Source organism: Sceloporus occidentalis, unplaced genomic scaffold (assembly GCF_023333645.1).
Source record: "Sceloporus occidentalis isolate IW3139 unplaced genomic scaffold, rSceOcc1.0.p SCAF_3, whole genome shotgun sequence".
NCBI classification, from domain to species: Eukaryota; Metazoa; Chordata; class Lepidosauria; order Squamata; family Phrynosomatidae; genus Sceloporus; species Sceloporus occidentalis.
In genome coordinates, this window is record NW_028316983.1 from 115205987 (window position 1) to 115222760 (window position 16774).

Genomic DNA, 16774 nt, shown 5'->3' on the forward strand with positions numbered 1-16774 from the left:
ATTTACCGTAAACACTCATCTCTCCTCCTGCCTTTTCCCTCTGGCTCATCCTGTTCCTGAGATACCTTCCCCTGCAATTGACAGCCTATCTGTGCCTATTTCCTGCTTCCCTTTTTCTCTCCTTCTCGTTCAAGAGGCTTCTATGACAATATAGCATATGGAATGACAAAAAGCAGGATTTTTTTTTTGCTTCTCTGAGCCACATCTGTGTGTCAAAGTGCCTTTGATGTACGCTGATTTCCGCACAGCTTCCTGCCCCTCTCCAAAGCAAGGAAGATTTTTTCTTTCTCATATGAATATAGGAAACTGCTATTCACTGCGTCACTTCACTTAGCCCAGTATTATTGTCACTGACTGGTAGCAGAAGTTCTCCAGGGTTCAGGCAGGAGTTGTTAGGGATTGAACATGGGACTGTGTGAATGTAAAGCAAGCCAGGCATTCTACTACAGAGCTATACTGCTATACTACTATACTGCTATAGAGGGCAGCACTGCGGCACAGTCATGTAGTGGAAATTTACCAGAAACCTCAATAAAACCAGGGAGAGGTGGGGTTGTTGGAATAATCCATAGTTTCCAACTGTCCCTATCTGGCAGGGACAGTCCCAATTAATCCTCTTTCATCCTACTTTTTAAGCTGCTTTTAAAATGTTCTAGAATTTAGGCCCTGGACAGACAAGTGGCGAAACACCACCTCTCTTTGCTGTGCATCATTGCCGTAGCAATCAAACTGTGCTGCAATGATGCGCAGGCAGGCGGCTTCTTTTTTGAGACGTCATATGTACTGCGACACAGCTCTATGATGCCCCTTCCTGCCAGCGATGTCTATACGCTGCAGGTCGCGTACGTAATCATGCCGGCCCCCATGTGGATGGGAGGCCGCCATGATGATGGCGCCCGTATGTACTAGGGTTCAGGAGCGTGCGACTGCTGTGCACTCCCGAACCCTAGAATTGGCATGCAGCTTCCCACCTGTATGTACCGGGCCCTAGTTTCTCTCTCCTTCCCCCACTTTTCTCAGCTTATTTCAATCGTTGCAAACTGAGTTCAAGTGCAAAAGTAGTTTGCATTCAATTAACTAGAGGAGGAGGGAGAAGCAAGATTAAAAGGAAGAGGAATCTTGCACAGTTCAGGCAAAGCAAACTGCTGCAGCTTCTTCTTACTTGTATGTTCTTCCTCATTAATAACCATCTCTGATGTTGTGTGCAGAGGTGGACCAACAGAAGGGGGTGGACAGTCCATACTGGGTGCAAAATATAATGGATTATAATGGCACCTCCCCCCTCCCTCAGTAAGGTTCCAGAAAAGGGAAGAAGAGATCAGCTGCAAGGAACGCAAACTGAGCAGCAAACATGTGCAACCTGCATCAGCCATAGAGTCACAGTGGAGGATCTAGACCAGTGGTTCCCAACCTGTGGGTCGGGACCCCTTTGGGGGGCGAATGACCCTTTCATGGGGGTCGCCTAAGACCATTGGAAAACACCTATTTAATTACAATTATAAAATAGCAACAAAAATAATTTCATGGGTTTGGGTCACCACAACATGAGGAACTGTATTAAAGGGTCGTGGCATTAGTAAGGTTGGGAACCACTGATCTAGACATTCCTAAAGAGAATATATTAATTAAATCTGTGAATAATCAAATCCACAAAAGTCAAAGCCATAAATGTGGAGGGCTAACTCTAGTCCATGGTTCAAATTCCTGCTCAGCCATGGAAATCCATTGGGTGACATTAGGCAAGTCACACTCTCTCAGCCTCTAATGAAGAGTAAGCTCCCTCTGAACATACCTTGCCAAGAAAAACCTGTGATAGAATCACCTTAGGGAGTTATGGTGTCTAGTGGCCCAGGTAACATGAGGGCATGACCCCCTGTTCTTTTACTGTCTTAGCTCCACAGTCCTGGAACAGATGGACATCTTTCCTAAATGGCCTAGGTAACTAGGATCTTGGGAAGTGTACTTGCTTTCCCCCCATGAAGGAAGAAGCAATGTTCACCCATTTTTAAAGTGTCAGCATGGCATAGTGTGGTGGTCCTCAAACTTTGGTCCAGGTGTCCAGGTCCTCCAGTGCCTAGAATTTCTGACTGTAGGTCAAGGTGACTGGGGCTTCTGGGAGCTGAAATCTCAAACACCTGTAGAGCTGAAGTTTGAGAACCACTTGGACAATGGTTTGAGTGCTAGATTACAACTCTAGTTACCAAAGTTTGATTCTCAGTTTGGCTATGAAACCCACTGGGTGACCTTGGGCAAATCACACACTCTCAGCCTCAGGGAAAGGCAATGGCAAACCTCCTCTGAACAAATCTTGCTCCCCCCCCCCCAAAAAAAAAAACAGGTTAGGGTTGCCCATAAGTTGGAAACAACTTGAGGGCACACAACAACAACAACAATCCCCTTCTCAGATGGGGAAGGAACGTTGCAGTCTAAAACAGCTGCAAACAATTTAAAAAGAAGAATATATCTCTGCAGGGGAAAAAAAAACTAACACAGCAGGGAAGGGAGTGGTGGAGCACTGATGGGCAGTTTCTGCATAAGTGATAAAAAGTGCCACCCCCTCCCAGCCCTCTGATACATACAGTCCATTCATTCAAACACCTCAGGATTCTGCCTTCTCATCCTGCTGCATGTACATACCAGGCCTCGGTTTTCATCTGTTTCAGGAGAATTTTTCCATGCAATAGAACTTGGTTATCATTTATTTTTATTTTTCGCTTCCTTCAAAGCTTGGGGCAGCTGACAAAATATGAAGTTAACAACATTTTAAAAAGCTAGAAAAATAAACAATGCAATTTAAAGAGCCGCAGGAGAGGGACGGGAATCAAAACAGTAAAAGGGCCTTGCCCCCAAAACCAATATTTTAGAAGCCCAAAATGCACAGCTAGACAAAATGAAACCTTCGTCAGGACCAAAACAAAATGTCACAAAAGAACAACAACAAAAAAGATCATGCTGTATCAGACCAGAGGCCTATCTTGTGTGATGTTCTGTTCCCACAGTGGCTAATCAATGGTCTATGGGAAGTCCACAAGCAGGGAAGGAGTATGCTTGCCTCTTCTTCTTTTTTGTTATTGTTAACTGCCTTTGCGTTGATCTCGACCCATGGCACCCCTATGGATGAGACATCTCCAAGCCCACCTGACCTCTACTGCTCTGCCCAGCTCCTGCAACCTCATATTCATGGTCTCATTAATAAAGTCCATCCATCTAGCATGTGTCTTTCCTCTCTTTCTACTTCCCTGCAACTTTCCTAACATTATTGTCTTTTCCAACGATTCATGCCTTCTCATGATGTGTCCAAAGTATGACAATCTAAGCCTTGCCATCTTGGCCTCTGGGGATATTTCTGGCTTGATCTGCTCTAGGACCCATTTGTTTGTCCTTTTGACTGTCCATGGAATCCTCAGCACTCTTCTCCAGCACCACATCTCAAATCAACGGAGATCCTGCACTGGGTTATACCCAATGCAGGAAAGTGGGCTTCTGACCCAGGGCTTCCGATGGGGCTTCCGGGGGGCAGGGCTTCCAGCCCCAGACTTCCAGTGGGGTTTCTGGGGGCCCCATGGCCCCAAGCACCACCCAAACAGGGGTGGGGGGAGCTGGCACAGCCCCCAGAGCACCTGGGCAGTTGACCTGGTGTCACTCCCCTTCTTGGGTGTCACCCGGTGCAGTCCGCACCCCCCACCTCAGTGACCCTACTGTGTCAAATGAGTTGATTTTCCTCCTTTCTGTTCAGCTCTCACATCCATCATAGTAATAGGGAATACAATGGCTTGTATGATTCTGACTTTTGTGCTGAGTTGTATGTCTTTGCATTTTAGGATCTTTTCTAGTTCTTTCATAGCTGCCCTGCCCTTTCTTAATCTTCTTCTGATTTCCTGGCTGCAGTCCCCATTCCGATCATTGCTTGATCCCGGATATGAGAACTCTTTCATTATTTCTATTTCCTCATTGTCTAGTTTGAATCTGTGGTCAATATCTTTGTTGTCTTTATGTTCAGCAGTAAGCCAGCCTTTGCACTTTCTGATACTGGAGATGATATGTAGCCATGCATCCCTGACTAGTAGCCATTCAGCCAGTGTGGTGGAGTGGTTTGAATGTTGGACTAGGACTCTGGAGATCAGGACTCGAATCTCGACTTGGCTATGTAAAAAAAAACAAACCTGGATGACCTTGGGGATGTCAGAAGGCAATGGAAAACTTCCTCTGAATAAAACTTGCCAAGAAAACCCTATGGTAGATTTGCCTTAGGGTAACCATAAGTCAGAGACAACGTGAGGGCACACAACACTGCCATTGATGGCCCTAACCTCATAACCACATCTCCAGGGACCTTTTACACTACACAGTTATAGCACTATGATTCCACTTTAATCACGTTATGGCAATGTCTCCTGTTTATGGAAATGTGTCATGCAGAAATACTGGAATGACCTTCACAACAACACCAGAGACACTTTGGCAGGGGCTGGCAACCTTTGGCTCCTCTGGTATTTCATTCTGCCAATCCCATAATTCTTATCATCAGCCATCTGAGATACATAGAATCATAGAGCTGGAAGAGAGCACAAGGGCCATTCAGTCCAACCCCATTTTGCAATGCAGGAACACACAATCAAAACCACCCTGCTTCTGTTTATAAACCTCCAAAGAAGGGGACCCCACCACTTTCTGAGCTATCTTAAAGACCAAATATTCCCCAACCCTGCTCTGCACCTTGGTCTGAGGTATGTTTACTTGGAAACTGGTCTTGCTGGTTTAATGAAACTCCTTGGAGCCAAACTAGTCATGGAATTTGTTGTGTTTTTTTGCACTTGCATATTTGGGTTTCTTCAAAAACAACTAGCTGCTGCAAAGCAGGGTGGTGGGAAGCAAGGTAGACTGGGACTATAGTGTGAAAGAGGGCTTGAATCACACACACACTGCCTATTATATGCAATGGGAGGGAAGTTCTCATTTATGAACAAGTCAAAAACCACTGGTCCCAATCGGAAGGATTCAATTGCTCCCAAAATCAAGGCAAAGACTAATAATGTGATGCTTCCTTTGACCAGAACCTGGAACTATTTCCTTTTCAGTCTACAAAACATATCTAGGGGTAGCTGTGTTTGCCATGTAGCAAGGTACAAGAACATCCAAAATCCTCAAAACAATGATACCTTTATTGGGCCAACCAAAAGGCACAAAACACATTTACCTACAAGGCGAGGAGGTGGAAGGCGCTACCCGCATGAATGTCCCTCCAATACCTGAACTGAGAACAGCCACATGGGACTAACATCGTTTTCATTTCCCCCCTCTTATATGATTTTTAATATCTTTGCCTGACGAAGAAGCCAGTGGAACTTCAAAAACTTGCGACATGTACTTTGTACATTTTGGCCCAATAAAAGTATCACTGTTTTGCAGGTTTTCGGTCCATGTCGGCTGGGGGATGCCAAAAATTATAATGGAAAAGTGACTTTTCCAAGCTTGGAGTGTAGCCCTTGCTTGGCCAGCGTGCTTAGACTCAATTGTCACATCCTCTTCCTATTCCTCTTTTTTTTTTAAAAAGAGTGCAAGTAAGATTATTCATGCCATGTTGCTCTTGTTGTTGTTGTGTGCCTTCAGGTTGTTTCTGGTGACCCTGCCATGGTGTTTCTTCGGCAGGTTTCGTCAGAGGGGGTTTGCCATGGCCCTTGCTGAAAGAGTAGAACTTGCCCAAGGTGGGGTCTCATGGCCATGCCTGAATTTGAACCCTGGTCTTAGCTTCGAATCACACAGCACTGACAGCAGAAACAACCCGGTTTGGGTCCACTTTAACTCAGTGCTAGGGAATTCTGGGAACTATACTTTTGTGAGACATCCCGCCTTCTCTGTCAGAGAGCTTTGGTGCCACAATAAACTACAATGCCTAGGGTCCCCTAGCATTGAGCCAGGACGGTTAAAGCAGTTCCAAACTGGGTTATTCCTGCAGTGTGGTTGGGACCTTAGCCCATATTCCAGCACTCAAAAGCACCACAGGGCTGTATTCTAGTCACACACACACAACCAGACCAATTCCTTTTCCAGGACCTTTCTTATATTCCAGTCCAGGAGGGATTCCAAAAAGGAAAGGTGTCCTCCATTTTGAGCCTGACTCAGAAGCATGGGTTTATATTTCTGGCAATGTGTTTTGAGTTGGTCATGTCCTCCATTTTATTGGGTCTATATGGGGTTTACATTTACATTTCTAGGGGTGTTTTTTGAGTTTTGAGTTGGTCATGTCCTCTATTTTCCTGGAAGGTCCCACATTTTGTGGTACCTGGTCCTCCTGGTCACAGACAAACCCCTTTTCCCCTCCCAGCAGCCCAAGCCCCTGTGTCTCCCTCTCCTCAGCTCTAAAGTGCCTTTAGGAGAAGGGCTGAGGGGGCTTCAAGGGGAGGAGCCTCCCAGTGCCTCCAGCCACGCCCCCTCCGACCCTATAAAAGCCCCACACCCGGCAGCCCAGACCCAGTCTCACTCAGACAGCTCAAGAGGAAGGAGCTCTGCATTGCAGTGCCACCCAGACTTGAAAGCAAAGCAGCCCCTCGCTTTCTCAACATGTGCCAGGGTTTGGCTGCGCTGCCTGCCAGCTGCTTGGAGAGGTAAGAGGCTTGGGAAACCTTGGGGGGGGGGGGGGGAGATCGTTTGATTGGTGCATCTACACGGGAGATAACCCGGTTTGAGACCGCTTGAACTGCCCTGGCTCCATGCTAGGGAGTTCTGAGCAATGCAGTGTGTTGTGGCACCAAAGCACTGTAGTGGTTTGAGTGTTGGGATACTTCAACCCCCCCCCCCACCTCCAGCATCAAGGTGACCTTGGGCAAGTCACACTCTCTCAGCCTCAGGGGCGGTGGCCATGGCAAACCCCCTCTGCAGACACTCTCTGGCCAGGAAAGCCCATGGTAGCTTCGCCCATAAGTCAAAACTGACTTGGAGGCACACAACAACAAGAAGCAAGTTTGTGAAAGCTTAGTTTGTAGGAAGCCAACAATAAAACAGCATGGAGTCTCCTCCAAGCAGGCTTATCCAGATGCTCTTTTAAAATGTACATCTAGTTTGAGATGGTTTTAAAATGTGACTTGTCTTATCTGTCCTTTGAAGTTGTTGCATGTTTATTTAAAACATTGCCTTTTCATAGCTCAAAGTAAGCAATTACTTTGACTTTTGGATTCTTCTTTGAACTTTGTACTCTTCAGCCTTCTGGGTAGGAATACCCTTTTTTGATCTGTTTTGAACTGATGTTGTGCTTTGTTGATTGGTCTCGTCCGTCCTTCGAACGGTGGTGTGTTTAAATTAATGTTTTTAATGTGCGCTGTTGAGGTAGGAAGTAATAATAGTAATATATTTTATTATTTATATTATCTATTATTATATTTTTATTGCTAATAATATGGGGGTCGGACTGGATGACCCTTGTGGTCTCTTCCAACTCTATATCATTCTATGATATGATAATAAAGGGAAGAGAATGATCTCTCTATCCTAGAATGTGTCTTGCTGCTATTCACTGTTGTTTACTAGGTACCTGTTCTGTATCTCTTCGTAGAGGGGCACCTGCTGCATATATTGTGGACCAGCTGCTTAAGAGGAAGGCCTTTGAGTGTTAGGATGGAGCCAAGATTTCGCCCCCGAGGGCCACCTGTTTTTGCAGTGCAGTCCTCCAAGAGCCCTCTCTCTCTCTCTCTCTCTCTGCCAACAGCCTCCTTCCTGGGTGATTAGCATTCCTGCCACGCGCCAGCCAGAGGTGGTGTGCTAAGAATAGACCCCGTTGCGCCAGGCAGCCATCTCCTAAAGTGTCGCAGTGATGCACCAAGTGGGGAGGCACCTCATGTGTCATTGCGGAAGCATTGCTGCTGGTGCTGCAGGTTGCTTGTTGCCAGAGAACCCAAAACCAGGCAGCTCTGGCTACAGAGTTTTGGACAGTGGCAAGCAGAGTGGCATAGTCAGGGTGACCAGATGCCTTAATCCCAGAGGAGGACAAGGCACAGCAAAATGTAGGGCATTTGAGAAAAATGTGGGGCGTTCCCAAATAAAAGCTGAAAATGCTCATATAATTATACATTCGTGCTTCTTAGTCGTGCTCAGAATGGAGGACCCTGTGGAATTCATCCTGGACAGAAGGCTAAAATGGAGGACATGTCTGAGAAAGCAAGATGTCTATTCATTCTGGGGACAGTTGGAAGAGTGGTATCAGAGGGGGTGGTGGGCACCGACTCAACTTTGTGCTGTCTGAAAAAGTGGTTGTAGTTATTGCTAGATCTACAGTGTTAACAGGTTGTTTTACAGTAATAGAAGCATAGAAACACTCCAAACCCATAAGGTGCCTGCCTGGAGGAGCTTTCATTCTACATTTTGTCCATGGGGCAAAAGGAAATGAGAAAGAGCCTGAGACAAGTTAAGGGGTTGGATATTTGTAAATGATATGCAACCTGAGATTGGTTTCAGTTGAAGAGTGCGATGTGGAACATTTTCCAGTAATGCAGGATAGTAAGCCTTTCCAGTTATAATCACCTTGAAACAGGGACTGATCCCTTTGTAAGGTTGGTAGATACACGTTCCTATACAGAGCTCTACCCAAAGTAGAGGCACACTGGATTTCCGCATGTTGACAAACCATTCTGTCATCATGGGTAATAATACTGTTTCAGGCAACCTCTTTCTTATGCTTATTTCTGCACTGGGTAACTACAAGAGGTCCAAGGGCCAGGTTTTACCTGAGACCCTCCACAGACCACCTAGGACTGCCAAAATTGTAACAGAACATCAACAGCAACACTGTGTCTGGAGGTTTATATGTGGTTTTGAAAAACAGTTTTTCTCCCTGTGAGACAGTGCCAGAGAGGAGGTTTGTGTGCGTGTGGTGTGTGTCTTCATGTTGTTTCTGACTTATGGCAACCCTAAGGTGAACCTATTAATGGGATTTTCCTGGCAATATTTGTTTAGAGGAGGTTTGCTAAGGTCTTCCCCTGAGGCTGAGAGCATGTGACTTGCCCAAAATCACCCATTGGGTTTCATGGTTGAGTGGGAATCAAATCCTAGTCTCCAGAGTTGCAGTCCCACACTCAAATCACTACATCAGGCAAATTGTGGTCCTGGAAGCTTCTAGGAGTGGCAATATACTCCTTTTCCGGCTAGAAATGCAGCCCATGAGTTCCGAGGGTCACAAAAACAACTTGCTTTAGTTTGCCCACCTTGCTTTACTGCAACCAGGAATGTGGGGCTTCTACAACTGCAAATCTCTCACTCTCAATCACACACACCCCTACAGAAAAGATCAAGACCCATCAGAGACATTTCTATCCCGCCACCTTACATTGGTTTCTGTCAGTGGCAAAGGAGGTGTTACAGGCTTTTGGGAGTGCTTCTATCAGAGGATGTGGCAGAGAACAAACCACAGATCTGGGTCCCACACCTCTGCCAAATTCCCTTTAGATCTCTGGGGAAACCTCTGGGTTTAATTCTATTGCTGTTGAACCTGAGAGAGTATGAAGGGTGGGAGAGCTTCTCAATGGGCACCAGACCAAGCAGTCTTTCAGGGAGGGATCAGAGAAGAGGAAGCAGCTAAAAGGTGCCATATGTTTCAGGCGGAAAGGAACTGGTCTCTGCAACAGATGGCTAACAGGCAAATAGTTCTGTGTACATTGTGGTACTCTAGTCTCTTTGCATTTGAGGAACAGATGCCATGGAACACACGTACCAGACAAGTAAAGATACCATATCCGTGTCCATGAAACACTAAAATCTCACATAATTTTATAAAGGAAAAGAGCACTTGAGTGAAAACAGCAAAGTTTTAAAACACAAAAACTTTTAGACCACATAAAAGATTCATTGAGGTGGCTTCCCAAAATGCTTGGGTCTTTTTGGCTGAAATTCTCCATTCACAACTGGGTACTCTGTGACAATTTGACTTCCCAAGACTTCTGTAACATAGATGGGACAAATGAAGGTATGAATGAAAGAGAAGCTCTTGTAGGAAACTACAGTTTAGGCAACAAAAGTGTGCTGTTGAGTCCCAAATGTTGTAAAGATTAATAGCTAACTCACCAATAAATATTTGAATTTCAGTATTAAAGATAAGCTGGAATCACTGCTTCCTAGATCCTGTTTTCCTTTTAGAACAGGGAAGGGTGGATGCAGATCTGTAGGCAAGAGGTTGCCAATCTATGGACCTTCAAATATCGCTGGATGCCCTCTTTCTTACACATTGGCTATGCTGCCTAGAGCTGATGGAAGCTAATCTGTCCTACAGTATCTGAAGGGGTATATGAATCCCACCCTTGCTACAAAGTTGTAAAACTGTAATTAAAAAACCCTTTGATTAAATCCAGAGCTTACATCTGTACAACAGATGTAGATCTTCGGTGCCCCAACAAACTACAGTTCCTAGAATTCCATAGCATTGAGCCATGGCAGTTAAAGCAGTCTCAAACTGGATTATTTCTGCAGTACAGATGCAGTCCCGGGCCCCCTATTCTCAAGCTTGAAAGGAGAAATTCTCATGGTGAAGGAACACACATACACATTCTGCTGCCATCTGCTGGGCACTTTCTTTTCTTTTCTTCTTTTTAAAAAGTATTTTGACATTCTGCTTTTCTCATCTTTTTCAGAGCCAAGGAGTTCAAGACCCGTTTGGGGATTCTTCTTCATAAATCAGAGTTTGGTTATAAATTTGGAAGCTTGAGCAAGGCTACGAAACAGAGGTAAGTACCTAGAATACCAAGCTGATCTGACCTAGTGTCTCCCTATTGGAAAAAGAGCCATGTCAGAAGGGACAACAGAGCAGTGCAGTAGTAAAACTACAACAGTCCCAACCACCACCACCCCACCTATGGCTAACAAGAATAAGGAGGACTGTACAGTTTCTCTCAGCCGATTTATAGGTACAGTTGCCAGAGATTTGAAAGAATATGAGTAATTTTTTAAATGAAGTGATGGAGGCATCCCCAGGAGACAATAAAAGAATTCATTCTCTTAATTTACCAACACTCGGGTTCTCAGCTGCTCTTTTGACTCTGTTCCTGATCACCCTCACATTACTTTGACCATTCCCACCTTTGATTTGATTTCAACATTTTTCTTCTCTAGATACTCCTTGGAGGAAGTACTTGGATGGAAGGAATCTTTTGATAATCTACTGAAAAGTAAAAGTGAGTATACATATGTTCCACGTTAGTACTACAGGTTGAGTTTCTCTTACTAAAAATGCATGGGACCAGAAGTATTTTGGACCCCCCCCCCCCCCCCCCCGATTTTGGAATGTTTGTATATACATAATGAGATATCTTGGAGATGGAACCCAATTCTAAACATGAAATGCATGCATGTTTCACATAACACCTTATAAACATAGCCTGAAGACAATTTTATAATAATACTTTTAATAATTTTGTACATGAAACAAAAGTGTGTACACTGAACCATCAAAAAATAAAGGTGTCACTATTTCAGCTACTCATGTGGACAATTTTGGAGTATTTTGGAAATCCAGATAAGGGATACTCAACCTGTAGTAGAATATTACAGAGATAAATAGCAGGGATTAGTGACCATATATTTTAATAGGTTTTCCTTCATCTTGGCCCTCTACAAACTGGTAATCTCTTCACATTCCACAAAATGCTAATAAGAGCAATGAAGTTTTCCAGGCATATTTATGAAGAGCAGTTGCCTTACAAAAACCATCACACGGAAAACGCAAGTTTGGGGTGCTACACTGTAGTCCAAGCATCCAGCATTTCCCTGATTCTCTTGTTTGGGATTCTGCTCTTTCTAATGTAATTATCAGCCATCACGAAGGCTCCTTAGTGCATCCAAAGCAGGATCTTAGCTTGGGTTCTGCCCTTTCCCCTTTATCATTTCCTCACTAAATATTAATCCCAAAGCTGTTGCTGTCTGCAGAGGGAAGCCAAATAAGTAATGTAATGCATTGTTTAAGCAACAGCACCGCCCTTGAGGATGATCCTGTTGTGATTTTATACCCATACTAAACTTGATATCCCCTGTCCTTGTTCACAGATGGTGTGGCAGCATTCCATGGATTCCTTAAAACAGAGTTCAGTGAAGAGAATCTGGAATTCTGGCTAGCATGTGAGGAGTTTAAGAGAACCCGCTCAAAAGCAAAACTAGCAGCCAAAGCCAACAAGATATTTGAAGACTTTGTCCAAAATGAAGCCCCCAGAGAGGTGAGTCTGCATTCTTGGTATGAATTATAGGGACATCTTACTTCATGGAGGACAGTCCTCTATTTGAAGGGCTGGCCAGTTCTGGTCCAAGGAAGGGAAAGAGAAAACTGTCCTTATGATGAACATATCAGAAGAGATCTAAGTGAGTTTGCACTCTGTTGTCGATGCATTTATAATCCTAGGGCTACTGCCCCAGAAGCTTATGAGGTATCAGATTCTCATTGCTGAATATGTTGCCTCCTGTTTGTGGGTGTTTTGTAGATCCAGACGCAGCAAGCCTTTACTGAGGCAAGCTCAAAAGATATTTCTTCCCTCAAAATACACTAATGGAACACATACCATATCCGATGTTTATACACATACGCCACCATTAAGTTACCGAATAATTAGTCACAGGGTGTTGTCCTTCTGTTACAGGTGAACCTTGACCATGAAACCAGAGAGGCAACTAGGAGGAACATTACTGTTGCCACTTCTGATTGCTTTGAAGAAGCCCAAGCTAAAACCCACACTTTGATGGAGAAGGACTCTTATCCTAGGTTTCTGAAATCTGACTACTACAGAGACCTCACAGAACAAGCGACTAGCCACAGAACAGGCAAGCCTGTGCACACTTGAGCCTTCCCTGGCATCATTGTTTAGAACTGCACAGAGGGGGAGGGAAAGAGACCTGAGAGAAGGAAGGAAAGAGGAGAATCAGGAGCTGGAGCTGGAGTGGGAAGTGGGAAGAGCTTCTGAGTGGCAGAGATCTGGCTGGGATTTTATTCTGGCCTGGATGCCTGGGACCTCTTAATGCTTCCATGCACCCAGAAGCTCTCCTAAGGAAGGGGAAGCCCTCTGCATCTCAATAGAAAGAGGGTAGGTGGAAGAAAACAAGCTCAGATGAAAAATACTGGAGAATCTTGAACAAGGATGAATTTGCTCTCCAGGTAAAGGAGGAAAAAAAGCAAAAGGACGGCTGAAAAAATAATGGGAAGGTTGAATTCCCCTTGAAAACTGCCACCTACTGTTGAATGTTCTATGTTTGTGGATCCATCTACCTACTCCAGTCAAAGTCTGTCCACTCTCAAAAAGCCAGTTTCTTCATCAACACACATAGGCTACAAATTGTTCATAGCACATGTGGCTTTGTGATCTCCACCCAGTGCATGTCAACGTCTGAAGCCTGCCTCAGCTCTCTGCATGCTTCTGCACTGCTGGCTGGACATTCCAGGGCTCAGCATCCTAATGGCACTGGCATCGCTTTGTGTTTGCATACAGAAGAATGTTGCATTGCTTCGTTCCAACAGCATTCATATATCTTTGTCTTTTGCTATGCTGGGCAAGCTTCCTTCCAATGACATCTATGGAAGACACATGGACTTAGTATATTGTACTTCTCCAAGCCTTGTATGCAACCTATTTTTAATTATTTATATTTGTATTTATTAGTAGCATAATATTTATTGTTCTATTTATTTGAGTAGGGCATTATCAGTGCACAGCACTTTAGAATCAGGTGCTACAGACAACTCATTGCAGTGAGGAGCCTACAGTTGAAAATGGACTATTGGACAATATTGTACAATATGTTAAAAAGTATGTCTTACCAAGAGATAAAGAAACAGGGGGAGACAGGGTCAGATCAACCTTGAAAATCTAGCTGCATAAAGTTAATTAGCCCAAAACAGTTTCTGCTATCCCAGCTGTATATGTTTGTCAATAATCATTTGTGGCAAGATATTAGGGAGACAATAGTGAGAGTTACAATCCAGAAATTGTTGGAGAGCCATATATTTCCCTATTATAGCAGAATTCCTTTGTGGCTTCACTCATTCTGGATGAACATTTCTATAGCAAGCCTTGCTGAAATGGATGGTGATCATGCATGGCCTTTGAAAATGCACATACAGGAGCCATGTACAGATACATTGTGCCTATCAACCATCAACTACAAAGATGTAGCTGATGCATCCTACCCAAATCAGGGCGATGTGGCTAAAGCCATAGTAGCCAATGTAGCCAGTAGATTTTTTTTGCAACCATTGATTTGATTTCAGAGGAACAGCATGCTGTTTAAAAGAATGTCAATGGTATTTTCAAGCTGGAGAAAAATAGTCCCTACTCATCAGGGGAAGAACTAATTCACATGCAACCAGCTTTCTCTTCATTTGGTACCCTGTTGCAGGCTGTTCACATAGCATCCCTTCCACTACACATGTGGCAGCCAGTCTATTATTGCAGTCTTGGAAACAAGCACTGTGCTAGATGCGAGACTAGTCTTGACACTCTGTGGGATAGCCACTGTGATATTGCACTGGTCACCTTGCCTCGCTTGTTATGTAATGGAAAGAGTCCCAGATTACAAGTGGGATGGCGGTACAGGCCCACACCTGCTTCCTCCTGCAAGCCTATGCCTGTATGTACTATCATACATTGTGAATGCATACTAAGGAAGGTTGTTGGAGCCTCCTGTATTAATAAGGGTAACCATTAGTGGCAAAAGAATATGTCTCAACTGTCTGGAAAACTGGTTTGGTTGAATCTGTCCATATATTCTGTCTCCTTCATTTGTCAGGCTGCTGAGTACAGTGTATGTTCACAGCATAAACCTATCTAGAATTATTAATGTGATTTAAGTATAGAAAGTGGCTGGAGAATTGTAAACGCACAGCTACTAAGCAATTTAAAACTTTGGCCTGGTTCATGAATGTATGTTCTTTACTCATTGATTGTAGCGTCGATTCATGTGTGAGTGAATCATCACGGTGTAATAACTGCACACATAATGTTCATATTGTCAATGTTAACTCAAATACAAATGGTTTCTACTGGAGTTGCGTTCCATATTCTGCTGAGTCTCACTCAGTAATAAAATGGTAAGACCAAACAGCATAAACATGTGTGAACTAGTCCGTTTTCTGAAGTCTTCAGCACAAGCTTGTAGACAATACATACAACATAATTTGACTACATACTGGGGTTCAAATGCATGGCTTGTCACAAGTGGGAGTGAAACTCCTGTCAATCCTAGGCTGCTCAGCCAATGGAGAGAAATGTGATTTGCTGCCTACCAACATCTGGATGGTTCTTTGTTTCTGCTGTATACTGTTCAGATCAAGATTCCAAAGCTATACTTGACTGGAACATCCTGCATCTGTTTTCCAGATGTAATACAAATGCTAGTGAAGACCAATTCAAACTTTTTGGTTTTTATTTTAAAACAATCACACTGCGCCTGCTGTATCTGTGGGCTAGTCATCCACAGACTGGTGTGTGGATTGCCTCACCCCGTTATCAATGGTAGAATGTGTACCTGGCTATGCTGATACAAGAACATACAATGTGGCCCATTGACTATAATGGGGCTTGAGTACGCATGTTTTTTTCCTCATGCATGGGGAGGAGGCCAGAATCTAATTCTTGAGGATGGGAAGAGAGCACTGCATCCACCAGCAACACTTCTCAGAGTAAATACATTCCATTTTGCTTTGTGCAGTTCATTCAATTGGGGCAACATGGTGAGCTTCACATACACTCCTTGGACTTTCATAGAGCTCTCCCAGCAATCGGCATATGATTCAGTTTCCCTTCTCAATTATTTGGCTGGAATCTTCCCCATGAACCCCACTGGTAACTTAGGTTATTGAAAATTTAAAAAGAAAACACTTTGATACTACCTTTGGGGAAAATGCAAAGGAAAATGCATGAACAGTTCCACTGTGGTTCATTCTTGGCTTAATTTCACAAAAAGATACAGATACTGTGATCTGAAACACAAGGTGTAAGGTACAGAATTTGCTAAATGTACCCTACTCTGCTCTTCGCATTTCCTATAAATCCCAAATAACCCCTTTAATATTGGTTTTCTTGAAATGTTCCTAAGAACAGACATTTCTTTCTGTTTAATAGAAACAGGATTACATACTGAAACACAACTCAAGAGTGTGCTAAGAGCCTTCCAGAAAATGGAAAAACTGCTTTCGTGGGCCCATTCCGCATGGGTGGAAAGTACGTGCATGGCACGTACTAGGGTTAGAAAGGGGCGTCCTTTCCGGACGCCCCTAACCCTAGTATGTGCTGAAAGCATACAAAATGGTGGCGCCCATTCTACATGGGTGCCGCCATTTTGACGTAGCGGACACATAGCGTCCACACGTCTCAGTGCCATTATGATGCCACAAGTGTGCCATTGGCACTTTGCGATGCCATAATGGCGGCGGAAAAAGAAGCTGCTTTTTGCGGCTTCTTTTTTTTCGGCTGTCGGGAAGCCTCGCCGTTTAGAGGCTTCGGCTTCCCAGTGGCGGAAGCAGAGGCGCCAGCAGACCACCCTTTTTGAGTGGTAAAGCGCCATGGTTACATTTTCTAGAACTGTCTAGCCAATGGCCATGCCAGCTGGAGAAATCTGGGAGATGCAGTCAGCAAAAGTAAATTTTTCATGTTCTGGCCCCTCCAGCGGTAGGTTAACTTGTCATAAACTGCCTTGCACTCGATGCAGGAAGAAAGGAGGTACCGTATATACTTGACTATAAGTTGACCTCATGTATAAGTCAAGGGTAGGTTTGGGGGCCAAAATTATGGATTTTGATATGACCCAAGGATAGGTG

General features: G+C 44.2%; 1 protein-coding gene across 1 annotated transcript; it reads left to right on the forward strand.

The window, feature by feature from the left end:
- The first annotated feature begins 6486 nt into the window (after positions 1 to 6486).
- RGS16 (regulator of G protein signaling 16) lies at positions 6487 to 15066 on the forward strand. Its single transcript, XM_089515895.1, has 5 exons — positions 6487 to 6605; positions 10614 to 10706; positions 11092 to 11153; positions 12022 to 12188; positions 12606 to 15066. Exons 1-5 carry the CDS (start codon positions 6562 to 6564, stop codon positions 12804 to 12806), a joined length of 567 nt encoding a protein of 188 aa, XP_089372021.1. The 5' UTR covers positions 6487 to 6561; the 3' UTR covers positions 12807 to 15066.
- The last annotated feature ends 1708 nt before the right edge of the window (positions 15067 to 16774 follow it).

Excerpts from the sequence above, each read along its gene's own strand:
- RGS16 (XM_089515895.1), top strand. The coding sequence starts at position 6,562 with ATGTGCCAGGGTTTGGCTGCGCTGCCTGCCAGCTGCTTGGAGAG. Across the intron at positions 6,606-10,613 it reads CCTGCCAGCTGCTTGGAGAG|AGCCAAGGAGTTCAAGACCC; the intron begins GTAAGAGGCTTG and ends CATCTTTTTCAG. Across the intron at positions 12,189-12,605 it reads AAAATGAAGCCCCCAGAGAG|GTGAACCTTGACCATGAAAC; the intron begins GTGAGTCTGCAT and ends CTTCTGTTACAG.